The 16,647-nt window shown below is 37.5% G+C and overlaps 1 protein-coding gene across 12 annotated transcripts in view; it reads right to left on the bottom strand.

The window, feature by feature from the left end:
- MAST4 (microtubule associated serine/threonine kinase family member 4) overlaps nt 1-16,647 on the bottom strand; it is a 292,655-nt gene that overhangs the window by 7,096 nt on the left and 268,912 nt on the right. For all 12 annotated transcript variants that reach the window (XM_038123723.1, XM_038123724.1, XM_038123725.1 and 9 more), the window contains 12 exons: nt 16,321-16,453; nt 15,433-15,598; nt 12,623-12,724; nt 8,755-8,877; nt 8,397-8,509; nt 7,341-7,468; nt 7,007-7,239; nt 6,022-6,222; nt 4,577-4,806; nt 2,744-2,866; nt 838-974; nt 22-203 (listed from right to left, as the gene is read on the bottom strand). In XM_038123723.1, the coding sequence (XP_037979651.1) occupies nt 22-203; nt 838-974; nt 2,744-2,866; nt 4,577-4,806; nt 6,022-6,222; nt 7,007-7,239; nt 7,341-7,468; nt 8,397-8,509; nt 8,755-8,877; nt 12,623-12,724; nt 15,433-15,598; nt 16,321-16,453 (1,871 nt within the window). The remainder of the gene's footprint in view (nt 1-21; nt 204-837; nt 975-2,743; nt 2,867-4,576; nt 4,807-6,021; nt 6,223-7,006; nt 7,240-7,340; nt 7,469-8,396; nt 8,510-8,754; nt 8,878-12,622; nt 12,725-15,432; nt 15,599-16,320; nt 16,454-16,647) is intronic.

Raw genomic sequence — 16,647 nt, 5'->3', positions numbered from 1 at the left:
TCTCCACTGCTTCACACTCACCTGATGGAAAATCAGGAGTGGAACGGTAGCTTGGGGTAGGAGATCTAGGAGATAAGCTGTGCGTTGGAGACCCAGGCAAGCTCTCCCCTGAAGAAAGTGATCGGTTCAGGCAGGAAAAGCTTCTGCTTGTATGAAGAAGAGGTGAGGGTTGCTTTGCCAGCTTTTTGAAGAGAGATCTTTTCCTTGTGTGAGAACAACACAGCATTAATTGTAAGTTAAGGTGCACAGAAGATACTATTACCACAGGCAATAAACTTGCAAGCTGACACTATGAGAATAGTAAATCTATCTTTACATGAAAGCAAACCACACTCCAGACTGGGAAGTCAGAAAACATCCTGATTCACTAACAAGTGGGATAGACACTAAAATTTATTGTACTATAATTTACTATATTTCAGAAGAACGTCTATGTCCTTATGAGTATAAATCTTTATTTTCTAAATTTAGCAACCTATCAAAATTGAAGAAGTATCTATAAAGTACTAGCAACATATTTATAAAATACATGTGAATGTATCATAGTAAAAACACTGATAAGCACTAGCACTTAAAAGTTTAATTAAACAAGTACAAAATGATATAGTTAAGCCAAATTAAGATGCAACCTCAGTTATTAACTATTTTTAGAGGTTATTTTAGCAGATCTAGTTTAGGCAAAACAAGATTTGGAAGGCCACAATCTCAGAAAGAAGGTAGAAATACAGAAATACAAAAATACAAAAACCGGTGTTAACTTCCTATTTTAAATGTGTTGTTATGTACAGACAAACGCACAAAGAAATGCCTACACTGTGAAAGCAAAGGACTACTCACCTCTCTAAGCTCTCCTTCTTCTTGGTCTTCTTACTGCGCCTAACCATCCGGCTCCTATAGCTGTTCCGCCTGGCAGGTCCTGTCTTGATGGAAGTGTTTTCAAAAGGAGTTGTCATTACTGAGACTTTGTTGCCACTCTGCCAAAATGAAAGAAGATGCCTTAAGTGTGAGTAATACAAGTAAGACAACTTTGCCTTATACTGAACCTACACCATACATGCAAATGCAATGAGAATCAACTCCAGAATAAGAGGTGTTTCTGCAGGGAACCCTATGCAGACATTGCCTTGCATACTTAGTAAATGAGGATTGGGAACTTCTCAAACTGCCGTATTTCCCAACTTCCTCTATTCAAGCTCCAAGACAAGGAATAATTCCAATAATTGTAGCTAGACAGGAGGACACCAAGGATTAACCAAAACTTCAAGATAGAAGCTTCTGCAGAAAAACCTGATTTTCCCACAAAGAACAGCTGTAACTGCAGTGTTCCACTCACATCTCAAGACACCAACTGTTACAATGATGAAACAGGAGAAAAATGAAATCTTCACTGGCAATCCCAAACCACATCTTAATCTTGTTCAAAAGGGTTAACAAGTATGATTAACATGAGCTTTTTAGCATTGACTGCACAAAGAGATGACTCAAAAAAAAAAAAAAAAGGTATTTCCTGCTAATTTTATGTTTTAAAAATCTGTAGCTCCTGCTCAGCACTGTATAACCATACAGTGAACGTCCTTTCAAAGAAATTGCAATAGCCCAAATTAATTTATTATACAGCCCAACAAATAAAGTTTTGGATAAACAATGATCTCTTGTTATGCATTTACTCTTTAAAGTAGTGAGCAGGGTTGTCATGTTTCCTTTTTCTGTATCTGACCTAGATAATGAGTGCATAGCTGACTGCCTTAAGTCACAGAATTTTTTCTTACATATTTCTTTCAAAATTGGAAAACTTGGAAGTTCGTCCTGGCTTCAGAGAAATAAAATAAAGACTGAATAAAAAGTGTATTTTTCATTTTTCTTTAGCTTTTTATATTTTCCCATCACCTCACTGCTTTCCAGTGCTTTTTTTGGACTTCTTTTATAACTGAATACTCACTTTCAGCTCTGCACATAACACCATAAATTGTTAATTATATAGGAAGCAAATATACAGCTGTCTAAAGTAATTCTGACCTACATTAGCTTACACTGGAAAGATTATATGAAAAATGAGATATGATGAGCTACAGAGAAAATAAAAGGTGTTTTTTTTTTCTTCTTTTTGTTTGGTGGTTTGTTTGTGTCCATGAAAAAACTGTGCCTTTCTCATAGGACAGACTTCAGAAAACTCCAAAAGAGAAAAATGTGACAGATTATTAATGAAAGTCCAGCTGCAGGATGAGAATTTCTTTTCATTAATAGAAGAAGCTCTGTCAGACATGCCTGGGTATACATGAGACAAAAACCTTTTGGGCCCTAATATGAAAGGCAACCTCCTGTATAGCAGGCAAGGAAATATTTAATAGTCTTTGTTTTTACTTTTCCTCACTGATTTCACTTTTAAAGAAGAAAAATGAGAGGTATCATCATTGTCAAAAGCCTGAATTATCTGAGGAAGATGCAGGCATTCGATAACATACTTGAAAAGGCCAATTTTTTTGAGAGACAGAGACCTCTCTTTGTGTCATTGCCTCAAATCTACTTCAGCTATCTCTGCAACAGTGCCAGTCTATGGCAGAGAAACTAAAGCACGATAGAGGAAAGTTATTGGTCCTTCTCCAGATCTACGGCAACAGCAGCTTAGAGTTTGTACTTCTAAGAACAATAAAATCTAGTAACTAATCTCAAGAAAATCAACGTAACCCCACCACTGTTGGTGAAAACAGCAATCACTTTAGTATCCCAGCTGTTGAAGAGTTACCTTTAATAACAATTCAATGACTTCTGTATGAACAAGACCATGCACTGGCTCTCCATTGATATGAGTAATCAGGTCTCCAGCTTTTAAACCTGCTTGGTAAGCTGCACCTCCTTCTTCCACATTCTGAAAAAGTCAAAGGAAGAGAATATACACAAAATGAGCCCCAAACCAGTTGGCAATGAAGAAACTTACAGATACTAAGTTATATAATGGAAGAAAAGAAGAAAAATACGTTCAGCTCTTTCACCATACCCTACTTACTCCAACTTTATATGAGTATCCCCTACTTACTCAAACTTTATATGGGACCTGGAATGGTTTCACAGCTCACTGAAACACTGCTGGTTGCTATGTGTATTAAGTGAGCTCTATAAAACACAGTTTTCATGCATGGTAAGAAGGGGCAGTTCACTACCCACTGCAAAATTTCAGAACTAAGTGAAGATTTTTAGCATCTGAAAATGAGAAACACAATGGCCACATGTAATACTCTAACCACAACAAAAATTAACTCCACCATATGGTTAAGGATTGTTTCTATTTGGTTCAAATTCACCAGGCTTCCCATTAGAGGGGGTGGTGCACCACAAAAGTGACAAAGGACCAAAACAAACTGAACTGAAAGATATTTTGAAGGTTGTTTAAATAATTTATTATATTCTTAAATGACTATCTGAAGTCATGCAGACACTACTGAAGACTACAACGCAAATAGAGCTGAACAACAAACTTATGATACTTTAAAAAACCCCAAGGTTTAACTTTGACTGCAAGGTACCATTTTCCCCTTCCTTTCAGTGGTGTGATGTTACACTAGTGGCAAGAAATAATTTTTTTAATTTATTCCATTATCCACCAAATGTACTCAGTTCTCCAGATTTAATGTTCTTGATGGATTAATAGGTCTAAGGAGTAAATACTATGAATAAAAAATGAGTAATACGCTACATCAGCACTGCTACTTCAAAATCTACCATACATATTTAAAACTAAGCAGTGTAAAAAACTTGTAGTCTTTTGGTAAATTTGTGATAATTTTTTAGGGTAGTTGAAATAATTTATACACACACACTATTTATGTGCATGTAATTTATATCATATATAAAATTATTATTTGTTACCAACATAAATTATTTAAAAATGCATGTATATGTACCTAAGTATATAATTATTTTACAATTAAGGAGGCTGACAACCAAAGAATTGCTTTAGCCTTTCTCCCACTGTGCAGTGAAGAGAGAATGATTATCTTGAATAAATCATGGATTTTTCAATCTTTTTCCTGTGCCATACAAACCTCAAAAGTATTCACAATTCCAAACAATCTGCACATTTCTACACAACAGAAAATCAGTGCTTGAGATCACCCTACATGTGTCTTGTAAAATAGTGCTGACTTTCATGAATCCCTTAATTGATGCAGTTTAATAAACTCCACCTATTTTTCAACAATTTATCTTTACAATCTCCTACATTTGCAAATCCTAACTCCAATCAAAGAGGGTCTGCACCAAGCCTTTGGTTTTCTAAGACACAATACTCTGAACTCAAGACACTATTTTTCAAAACTGACAAACTTGCCAAAAGTTAAGTGAAGTTGCAGAACTTCAACACCACATGTAGATAATGCTTCTGCCAAAGATGGCTTGTTGTCTTCCCTACAGGCAACACTGCTCTTGTATACAGGCAGAATTTCACTCCAAGAAAAACTGCTTGGCATATAATGGTAATTTACACAGTAATTGTTAACAAAGAGCACGGGTACAAAAAAGCAAATCCATCATTACAGTATTCTGTGGCCGTATATCAGCAAGAAAACATGCATTATCTTACCCAAACAATGTGGTGCACAGTGTAGATATCGCTGTCACCCACATAAACCCTGATTGCTCGGATGGTAAAGCCATATTTTTTCCCTGAACTGTGAATTACAATCGGCTGATGAGGACTTGCAGCAGCAATTGATGAATCACGGCTGGGAGATGAATCTCGGGATGATGAAAGGTCAGATGATAGGGAATGAGGAGACATAGGACTTCCCAAAGGAGAAACACCAAACACATCTGGAAAAAAATCTGCCTATTACACTCTGAGCACACACAAATTTTGTTTGGCTTAATGATATCTTTGTATTAAAATATGTCATGGTCTTTGTCTAAACAACCTCTCCTCCTCCTCCTCTTCACCTAGTGTGCATATTAGTGAGTAAGAACAACAACCAGATATTAGAACTTATTATCCCTGGAGTGTAAACTGTATTTTTTAATATTAAATATTAAATTTGTTACATATAGACTGCTTTTTCCTTTTGCACAGGAAACACATTCACTGCTAACTTTGCAAGAACTATTCTCAGCCTTTTCCTAGCAAACACTGATGAAAAGAACATCAGAGTAGGGTAATAAATATTATTATGAATACACCCAAAATCATTCCCCAAGTAATCCAGCAATACTTAACAAATTGCTAGCTGTTTTCTTGGTTTCAGTTATATATAAAAACAGATAAAGACTACTCCAATTAAACCACAATATCTACTGGGTACCTAGGGCAGTAACTCAATGTTTATAGGAAGGCTCCATTGCTACATTCTGCTAAATCATGTAAAGACCACAAGAGTTTCTCACAACGATACCAATTCCAATTTCATTTTATTTTATTGTTTTGAATGCACTATGTGCTCACACTTGTGCAAATGTTTTCAGCAGTTTGGACTTCAGTTCTGAACAACAAGAAAGCAAAGTACCAATCCTTCCTACGAAAATACTCAATATTACTGTTATACGTCCACTTACAGCATTATTTCTGGTTCCAAATTTTGAGCACTTGATCTAAATCAAAGTAGTACAAGTAGAAGGCTACATGCTATATCTATTTTTGGGACACTGCTCTCCTGTTTATCAGCTTTTCTTATGGGGGATGAGAGACAACTAGTCCTGTGCTGCTTTAACAAATATCTGTTTTTGTGAGCTAGTTAAAACTTAATCTACAACCCTACTGTCACATGGACCAAGGACTGACGTCCTGCTGTGCATGCTCAAGATCAAACACCATTAAGTTGTATTTTTGCCAGTCAGAGAAGGCCCCTCAGCTGTAATGTGAGCACCATGACTTGCTAACAAGATTGCACTGACTAGTCATGCAAGTGAGTAACAAGAGAAACAAAAAAGAGTGATGCAGAATCAATACTGGACTATACAGAATCTTGCATTTGCATCATAAGCCTTCACAGCATTGCATAAATCATTAATATTTCAACTAAAAGTATTTATCTCTACCTCCTGGGATCATGAGGGACAAAGCACTTGCAGAAAGGGACTTTGTGACTTTTCCAGAGATCTTCTTTTTCTCTGTGCTTTCCAATCGCTGTCGAGCCATGTGAAATGCAACCTCACCAGATGGCTTTGAGGAGTTATCTGTAATGTCCACACTCTCACTTCTTCCATTTATTTGATCTAAGTGTTCTGAGAAACTTCCAACTGTACAAAGAAGAAGGGATAAAGACATTAAGGGAAAACTGAATATCCTTTTACTAATGGACCATAGAAAAAATAAAATACTCTCAAGTGTTAACTGGTTAAGTGCAAGAAGAGGATCACATGCTTGGGAGTTATCACTGCAGCTGCTCTGTCAAGGCCAACACCATTACACAGGAGCCAGGTGACAGCAAGCAAGACTTGGGATACAGCACAATCAACATCAAGGTTTAAGACAAGGGAAGGAGATGGATGACCCTGAGAAAATTTTTTCTCCATGAATAGAAAGGAGGGAGGGGGGAGGAAAATGTGGACTACATGGGGAACCAAGGGCTTGAGAACAGAAGGGTGTATCTTGAAAAACTCAGTGAGGAACAGAAGTAAGCTGAAAACTGATAGATGTGTAGATATGAAACTAAGGCCCTGGAGTTAACTGAATTTCAACAAGTATTTGAGCAGGGACACTCTATTCAAAATTAATTAAGTAGAGAATTGTTTGCAACACTTCCTCCTAGATTTGTAATCACCAAAGTGACTTCCACAAGTCAAAGAAAATCCTCTCAATTCTGAAAGGTGTACATTGTAGTGAAGTCTTAATTAAAAACACACTATGCGTAGTACAGAGTGTTAGACCTGATCTGATCCCAAACCAGATCCCTGTTGGGACAACTGTTTTTGAAAGTAGTTCTGAAATGCATCACTTCTATATCTATGATGGCTACTGCCACAAGAAGGTGGTCTGCAACTGTTTGTAGTATCATCAGTCAATACACCCACTGCGAACTACCTGAGAGTGTGGAGCTGCTGATTGTACTTGCTGGGGTGGTTACTTCAGCTTCATCTTGCACTATTTCATCACTCACAAATGCAGACTTTTCCTGTTCCTCCCGGGGTCCCTGTAAGCTGGTGGAATCATCCTGTTCTCCTTCAGCTGATACAGACAATTTTGGAAGCAAACCAGAACTGCGTTGTTGCCGGCTACTGTCAGTTTCAGATGAGATGGATGTAGATATTTGCTGCCTGCATAACAAATAAGCAAACTCTCATTCAGTTAATAAATGAGGAGGCTTGCTATCTGGCAAGCAGAATATAGATGACTTGCTGTACATCCTTCTACTTACATTTCAGAATATTCTGAACTCCAGCTTAAAGATTCCACAGAAGGCAATGCTACGCTTTTTGTTTTGTCTCCTGCATTATCCTTTTCTTCACCTTGAATTTGAGTGACTCGATCTATACTACTAAAAACCTATTAAAGAAAAAAAAAACCCACAAAAAATTGAATATCACCAATACATTTGATATTAAAAAAAATATATATGCAGGATCTACAGTTCTATGATTTTAAATGCTTATATAGTATTTCAGATTACAAACTTCAAATTTCTTGAGCTTTTTCAAATTTCCAACACTTCGTTTTCTTAAAATGCTTTCTTGGCTCCTTATGTATAGGTATACAAATACAGTCTCTTCTCATTATAAATATATATATTTACCAGTTTTCTCCTAATTTGAAAGTGCTCTCCAAAACAGTAAAGCCAAAATCCTGGGTGTTCTCTTCCATTATTTCCTGCCAATTCACTCTCCACTGTATTGCCTGAGCATGTCCACTCTGATCAGCAATAATTAGCTCTCATCTCAGCTACTAGAGTAATACTACCTTTTGGGCAGTTTTACCTTCGATTCAGAGCATTCAGATCACTCCCTCAAATCTACATTTCTCCATGATGTAACACATGCTAACCATTACCTTGCTTTTTCCTCTGGTCAAATGTCACTAAATAAATATCTACTACATGGTAGTACTATAATATTTGTTATGCTATCACCTACAAGATACCCAGGACACAAATGGAGCAACATGAAAACCATGTATAAAGAAACCAATGCAAAGAACACAGAACTCTTCCTTGACACTTTCTGTTACGCAATCATGAGTCTTCTACAGAAAATATAATCATATTTATATAATTTTCCATTAGTATCTTAAAGATTCAAAAAGTAACTTTTCTACACAATCTTCCCATATTTTGATTTAATGGTATTCATTGTATTCTTGCTCAATTTTCATAGTTTCTTGAGGAAATAAGGCCCTATATATTTCCTCTATATTTAAAATTTCCAAAATTTGCAAAAGGAGAACAATACATACTAAGATGACAGAAATTTTTACTTACTTTCGAAAATCTGTGTGAACATGAGGAGAACTGTCTTATCTCCAAATTAAAATCTTCGTCATTGGTATCATCTTCTTCCTCAGTTTCCATATGGTGGTATTTCTCAGAACGAGCTACAGACAAGGGCAATAAAATATCTGAATTTATCAGGAAAAATCAGGATACTACATTTCCACATTAAACAAAAATCTAGTTTTATTCTTAACATTATTTTTGCTTAAGTGTCAATTCACTGGTGAAACTGCAAACTGCCAGTGATTCTGACAAAGGAGATTTCAAAAGCAGCAAGCAAGAGTCAAGACAGCCATTACTTTAAACAAGGTGTTCATCACTTTTTTTGATACTGTGAAACACGTACTGTCAAAATAACTTGTGTCATCTTCAGACTCCAACTGTGGAATAAATTCTGCTTTCTGCCTCAGCAGACTATTCCAGTCAAGGCTCCTGAAGAACTGATGCTGCTTTACTTCATATGCACCACCTGGAGGAGCCAGAGGAAAACATTGAGCAAACTGTACCAAATCCTCTGACAGTAAATGAACTTAACCCCCAGCCAACAATGCAAATAGTCAAGGAAAGGCACAGTCATCGCTGTACGCATTTCATCTACTACCCATTCCCATTAGGAATTCTAAACCTGTCAGAAATAGTCCCTGCACCTGTTTTCTTGTGGCCATTTCTTTTAACAGTTTACTGCTTTATCATCTCTCCTTTTAAGATTTTTATTTTTCCAGACGTACTAATCTGTTAGCTACACATTAGTTAGACTCATTATATGTAGTTCTACAAATATAAATATGTGCACTAGGTAAGTACAAGTTATAAAATAATGCAGAATGATTCTTAATAGTTGTTCAATGTAAATAGTATTGCTGACTTAAGAGATCCTTTCAGTGTTTTATGACAGCAATACACAATTCTATAGGAAATACCCCATCATTTCTCTTATTTAGTACTGCCTGCTCATTTAATGTGTGTTAAATGATTGCACTAGTTTAAAGTTAGGAAAGTACTGTACGAACACAATGAAATATTGGAAATTTTGCCCTGGGAAGGTGGAAGATGGTATCATTAATAAACATACATCTAATTCTAAAACCTGAAAAAGTAATCTGCAACAGCAAGACTTGTTGGCAGCTTGTTTTGGGTTTATGTTGCATGGTTTTGCCAGTGGGGAGGCTACTACAGGGGTGGCTTCTGTGAGAAGCTGCCTTCCTCTATATCCAACACAGCCACTGCCAGCTGAGTCCAAGATGGATCCACTGTCAGCCCACCAGCATTGTCTTGGATAATGTATTAAAGAAGGGGAAAGACTGCTGCACAACAGCAGCCAGAAGACAGGAGTGAGAGTATGTGAGAAGAACAACTGTGCAGGCACAAAAGTCAGTGCAGAAGGAGCTCCAGGCACTGGAGCTGAGATTCCCCTGCAGCAGACCACAGCGAGACAGCTGCATCCATGGAGGACTACAGTGGAGCAGAGATAGACCTGCAGCCCATGGAAGACCCCACGGTGGAACATGGTGGATCCCTGAAGTAGACTGCGATCCCATGCAAAAGCCTGTGCCTCAGCAGTGCCCTGGTAGGACCTGTGGCAGAGAGGAGCTCAAGCTGGGGCACGGTTGTTGGCAGAACTAACTTGTGACCCCATGGGGAACCCATGCTGGAGCACTCTGTTCCTGAAGACTGCATGCTGTGGGAGGGATCCAGATTAGACCAGGGAAATAGTGTGGGGAGGAAGGAGTGGCAGGGGCAGCATGTGATATACTGACCACTACTCCCATTTCCTGTCCTCTGGCACTGCTTGGAGGAAGAAGTAAAGCAGTAGTGTTAATTGGCAATAAATTAAACTAACTTCCCTGAGTTTTCGTATGCTTTGCCCATGATGGCAAAGCACCTTATCTCAACCCACGAGCCTTTGACATGTTTTCTCCTCCCATCCAGCTGAGGGGGGAGGAGACTTGGTAGATACCTCCTGGCCAGCAAGGGTCAACTCAGCACATTATACAGCATGTATGTCAAGGCTATGGAGAGAAAAAATGGTTTCTGGTTTCACCTGGTTTCTATGTCAGTGTTAGGATTTCTAGATTGGTTCTTTGCTTTTCATACTGCATCAGGGAAAAATTCAAAGAAGCCAAATCTTCCCAAAGCAGATCAAAATCACATCTCATAATAAGTCACTAGCTAAGCAGTGAATATTTCTCTGAGCACAGTAATGGAATATTCCATCAGAACTGTATTATTCTTGATTGGTATCAGACACTTCAAGCCCAAAGAAGTCTTTTTACTGCTGTTTTCCTTCTTCAAAGTAAGTATAGTATCCATCTCTCTTCTTTCAACTTGCCCTTGCCACTCATGTCTCCTGAGCAAGTAAACAATTACGATTTTCACAAAGCGTTATGCAGCTTGCTAATACGTATTAAACAGACAAGACTGCAATTTGAAATGCATGGTGGAGCCTGGCATAAAGCATGGTATTTTTCAGTGCCCATGTGGGACCTCTTACACTGCAGCCTCCATTTCTGTGAGCTGATTCTAGCACTTAAAGATCCTACAACTTTGTTGTGGTTTCTGAACCCCCGGCTTCAAATAAATAGCCACCTTATTTCCTTCTTCAGACTGCCAACTGTCAGAAATACCAGACACTTTAAAGAGCCTCTGAGCACCACAGGTGCTTCATAGTGTGGCACTGACCATTTAATATTTAAGGCAGCTTCATCTCACCCTATTCATTTTCTCCACCAACTGTACAGCAACAGACACAGAATTTGCAATCCACTCCTGATCCAGCCTCTCACATGGCAACAGTCTTCAATTAACACTGTATTTACCACGAAAATCATCCTGGCAATGAAACAACAATGCCTGGAAAGAGTGTACCTAAAACAAGGGAATAAAACTAGCTGTGGATTTTCATTTTGCCTTTGACATTGGTGCCCTCTGCAGCAAATGACACAAGCAGAAAGTGGAGAAGTTACTGGGGCATGATACCTTCCTCAATCTTAACTTGTTCAACATGGGGCAAGGGACAGCAATAAACTTTGCTGAGTGACACTTAGTCCAGACCATCAGTTATGATGAAGTCTAAGGGTTGTTCACACAGATCCCAGCCATTCAGGCTGTGAGGGACAATGCAGCTCATTTATATCAGTCACATCATCATGCTTTGAAGGAAGCCTAAGGAAGACCTGTCATTTGGGACAACATCAACTACTGAGGGTCTGGGTTATAATCACATTTTCCCTGAGCAGCTGTGATAACACCAGTTATGAACTGATTCCTAAATCCTCTTTTTAATTAGGCCTAAAAATATGTGGAGAATTGGACTCAGTTTTGTGAGCAATTTGCCAAGTACTCTCATGCTGACTCAACCTGCCACTTGGTTTCCATAGTGTCCTAAATGTATTTCTGTTCATGGCATACAATGTTCAATAAGATTATACCTCTATATTTGGGCTCATTTATGCAGGAGGCTTTTTTTTTTTTTTGCTGTGTTTACCTAGAGCTTTGCCTAAAGGGATGGCAGTCAGTGACCAGGGTTCCCATACACTAACACTTAAAAATCACACACAATATTAATTACTGCCTCTCACAGAAACTCACAAATAAATCCTGGTCTATCAACCAACAAATAAATTCTTATTACATAAATGCACGTAGTACCTTCATTAGCCTATGGAAGTGTTAATACTTCCTTAACATTCAGTTTTATTTTAATTCTTTATTATACAAGGCAGTAGTGCTTGATAAATGAGAATGAGAAGACTTTTCACCACACAACCTCAGTCATTACTGAATAAGGATTTTGAGTACTCATCACGCACCCTAACACCTGGGGGAATTAATCTGCCAGGCTAAGATACTTCTGAAAAACAAAGTTGTGTGTTGATTCCCCTCCTAGATTTCTGTATTTAGTCATTTAATACTGTATTAATGAAGAAACCCCATTCACTGACTAACAGGGTCTTTGAGAAATTTCTGTTCTATTTATCAAATTAGGAGAAGAGTAAATACAAATGAGCCTATGTAAATCCCACAAAAACCAGGAGAGACATCATTGTGTTAAGTTCCTATTACTGGTCTTAATCTATAAATTATCATGGCATATTATCATACTGCATGTCATGACAGATGTTTCCCAAGCAAAACACAGGTGAACAAAAGCTCCCAATGCTGAATACAGAAGCTATTTCTAGTACATTAACAATTTAAAATTAGTGCCTCCTAACCTGTTCCCAGTCTTTCCAAAGGATTTTGCCTAAGTAGCAGAGTAATCAGATCCTGGGCATCTGGAGGTGGTGCTTCATCCTTTTCAGGCCAGTTGATTTCATCTAAAAAAAAATAAAGTTGTTTGATATTGCTGAGGTCTGATCCCACCACAAATTGCATTAATGCTCTCAAAAGCAACCTAACAGCAAAGGAGAGTTAAAGCAACTTTCTCAACTTATTCTGCTGCATACCAGTTATTTCTAATTTTTATGCTCTCTATACAGACTGCATAAACATACTATGTTGCCATTTCCTTTGGAAGTATCATTTAACATAAAACTCTGTGTAGCAGCAGAACACATGAATGCTTGGCTCATGGAAACTTTCAAAATGCTAGCACAATTTCTATGCTCTCTCTTCCCCCACCAAATCAAGGTTTAAACTGTAGTTATGTTCCATGGAAACTGTTGTTAAGATGGAAACTGCTGACCTGACCTGGCAGCTGCTGCTCACATCTGTGTTCCTTCTCCAATGCTAGTAGACTCCCTGAGGTCAATACTCCCATGACTAAGGGTCAAGGTGACAGACTGTACTCTGGCAATGAATACGGCAATGAAGATTTTTTTCAAGAGTCTCATACTTCCATACAACCTCCCTCTACTGACTCTTACACTACTATGGCTTTTGCCCTTCATGGCAAGCTGGACTTAAACCATGCAATCAAGACAGGATACACTGTGTAGGAACGTGGATTTTCTAACAGCCTACAAATACCAAGTTTTGCCTGATTTTTAGTGGAAGCTGCCTCCACAAATGCATTTCAGTGCAGGTTTAGACAAAACTCCGAAGAAATTTCTTGGGAGGTACAAGGATTTTGGCATCAGAGAAACAGCACACTTGGAGCTCCAGAAACACAGAAAGCTGTTATAGATTTTGTTGTCATTTTATGATCTAGACTTCCTCTATAAAATAATCGTAACTGGATAAATAATCACCAGAAGCTACATGCAGGTTTAACCTTCATATTTCAGAGATTAAGTAAAAGTACTGATAAAAACAGACATTAAATGTAACCTGTTTCTGAGGCAATATCTTAAATTCTTATCACTTTAGGTATTTAAGTTTACACTGAGGCCTCCCACAGCTGTCCTTGCACAACCTGAGGGCAGGAAAAGGCAACCTACAATGAAAAAGGAGGCAGCAAGATTTTAAAGAAGAATTTTAAACATAATGTAGATTTTGCTCATGGAAACTGGAAGAAAAATCTAGGCTACAGTTTGGTTCTTTAAGATGGCTCTTACAGTCAAATAGGAGGAGATAATTTATTTTAGCACAGGAAGCATATCCAACAAGCGTTCTCCTAGAGATACTAAGAATTAGTTCAGTAAGCAAGGATATTTCAAAGAGAAACATCCGACAAATCAACACCAAAACAAGAAACTGAGCCAACCAACAGTCTTGTAGGATGAGTGGAAATAGATGATGTTTTCAAAAGGATTTCTACAAATAACTTCTGTAAGATAAATTGACACATTCAAACAGAAGAAGATATTTTCAAAGGTCTCAGCTAGACTGTAACACATGACAATATGTTTTACAAAAGGTAAAATTAATGCCACATGGAAAAAAAAAAAAGCCTAATGTACAACTTTTGTCATTAATTTTAAGACTATTCCCTCCCCTTCTCCTGGTCAGGGAGTATAAGGATAAAAACACAGGTGTGTGTGTCTGGAAATGCAATAAAAACTTGCATTATTTCCACATCTGCCTGCCTACAGCTGCCACTGCAGTTTAAATCAGATTTGGAAAATAAAGCATGAATATGCATTGCAGCCATGGGGCACTCAGTAAACAGACAGCGTTTGCTGCTTGTGTTATTTAAACAGTTGATTCTTCTTGCCACTCAGGCCTCAGCATATCACATCAGAAAACAACATAGTTATAAATCCATGAACACGTAGGATGTCACATGCATTTTAATAGTTTACAAACAAGTCTGGCTTTCAGCTTCAGAGACAGAGGAAATAAAGACGATGACAGAAAGTCTCCTTTAGTACAAAAGGGGATTTGTTACATTCTCACAGAATGAGGAACCAGAGATGTAGTCTTAGCTATTGGACTTTTTAAGCAGACCATAAAACAGACTGGGAAATACTTTGCCACAGAGTTGCCATTCTGTTAACCTTGTGTAATAAATAGTGACCCTCTACATCTATGCATTTGGGAAATTTATGGAAACAGCAGGTAGGATAGTAAACAATTCTGTTTAATTATCTTTCAGTTTTGTCACAAGCCACATAACAATACTTAGGGTCAGTTTGCAGGTTAAGATCCAAAAGGTTATTGAATTTTAAATGGAACAAGAACAGCTGCCACAGAAATAACATTACACTCCAACAATCACCAATGAAATCATTAACAATCTGTGAACTGAATTACTTTCCTTCTTTTTCTCCTTATTTATTACTTGGGAGACATTTGTTTTAGAGTTTTATTACATCTTTGGTAATTTCTTTATTGTGCCATGAGGCACAATTTCCCATCCATGCAAATGTACTTAACTGTTTCTTCTCTGGTATAATTTCTTTACCAAACACAGAAATCACTAGTGCATAGTGGCACTACATTTTTACTAACATAGCTTCTCTCTTCCAAACAGCACAGTTTAACCCCTGGACTCTACATAATTGAATTTCTGTACTTAGCAGAGTAAGTTCAGCTCTTAATCTGAATTAATTGTTACTGCTTTGATAGCAGATTATGTAGTCTATCAGAAAAATTGTGATATATTTACTATGAACAGATTTTGGGGTTTTTTAGTGATCCTCACCACTGATTACTTGTCCAAAGAGCTCTTCTGGTGTATCTCCAAAGAATGGCACACATCCAACAAGAAATTCATAAAGAATAATTCCCATAGCCCACCAATCCACTGGTTTTCCATAACCCTGTCTCAGTATCACTTCAGGAGCTATGTATTCAGGTGTACCACAGACCTAAAAGACAGAAAACAAGCATGATGGCAAAGCAAGTCTTAATTGAGCTAGAACAGGAATTTATAATTCTTGAAATGTTAATTAATATGAAAACATAGGAAAAAATAGAATTCATTTGGGCTCTAGTCTGCTCAGCTGGCATAACAACTTACATTTTTAGAACAACCTACCTACATTAGCAGGCATCACAACCAATATTTGTGCATCTGTCATGCAAAGGACAATTTGTGCTTTGTACACAGGAGTCTATCATAGGAAGTATCTTACTTAACTTAAAACATATTGTTATCCTTATATGAAAGTTGTAATGATTTATCTTAAGTAACTTTTACAGTGAACAGATTGTGAGCAATGGTAATGAGGCATGCTTAAAGGGAAATGGGCCATAGCACAGATTTTAGCACCCTTGGCTGTACAAAGCATGATGAGCTCCACAAGTACTCTGCTGAGACTTCTGAATTCTTTACAAAACAGTTTTCCATTTGTCTCTCTCACAGATTCACTTGCACAGAATTAGGCTGTTCATCTTACTAATAGAGCTTAATGGAGGAAGGAAAAAGCCTAGAATAATCTTTAGGGCACCAATTAAAGTACCTGACATACTCAATTGGAACACCAATGCAGAAACAACTATGGTTTATTCAGTATTACAGTATGTTCTGCTGGCAAAATATAACTTCATGTGAACACTCAGTGTAGAAATGTAAAAGGCTGTTTCTTACTTGTTTGTCGAGGAATTCTCTGGCATCCTTCTCAATGTGACCCTCATACAGATTGGTAGTCAAACTCATTAGCCCCACTTTTGACAGGCCGAAGTCTGTAAGCTTTATATGGCCCATGGATGTTACCAACAGACTAAAAAACAGACAGTTTTTAGGTCATTGTGTATAATTCAACATCATGTGCTTCTTATTGTTATTATTACAATTATAATACTTAGAGGAAAATGTTTCATTAGCATTGTGGTATTATAAATACAACTTAAAAAGTACTTTAACTGGTACAGAATGAACAGGTTAAAAATCTAAGTCTTACATTTGTTACTATCA

This window comes from Motacilla alba, chromosome Z (genome assembly GCF_015832195.1).
Source record: "Motacilla alba alba isolate MOTALB_02 chromosome Z, Motacilla_alba_V1.0_pri, whole genome shotgun sequence".
Classification (NCBI taxonomy): domain Eukaryota; kingdom Metazoa; phylum Chordata; class Aves; order Passeriformes; family Motacillidae; genus Motacilla; species Motacilla alba.
Note: the sequence above shows the minus strand (reverse complement) of the source record. Positions and strands in the feature narration are given on the sequence as shown.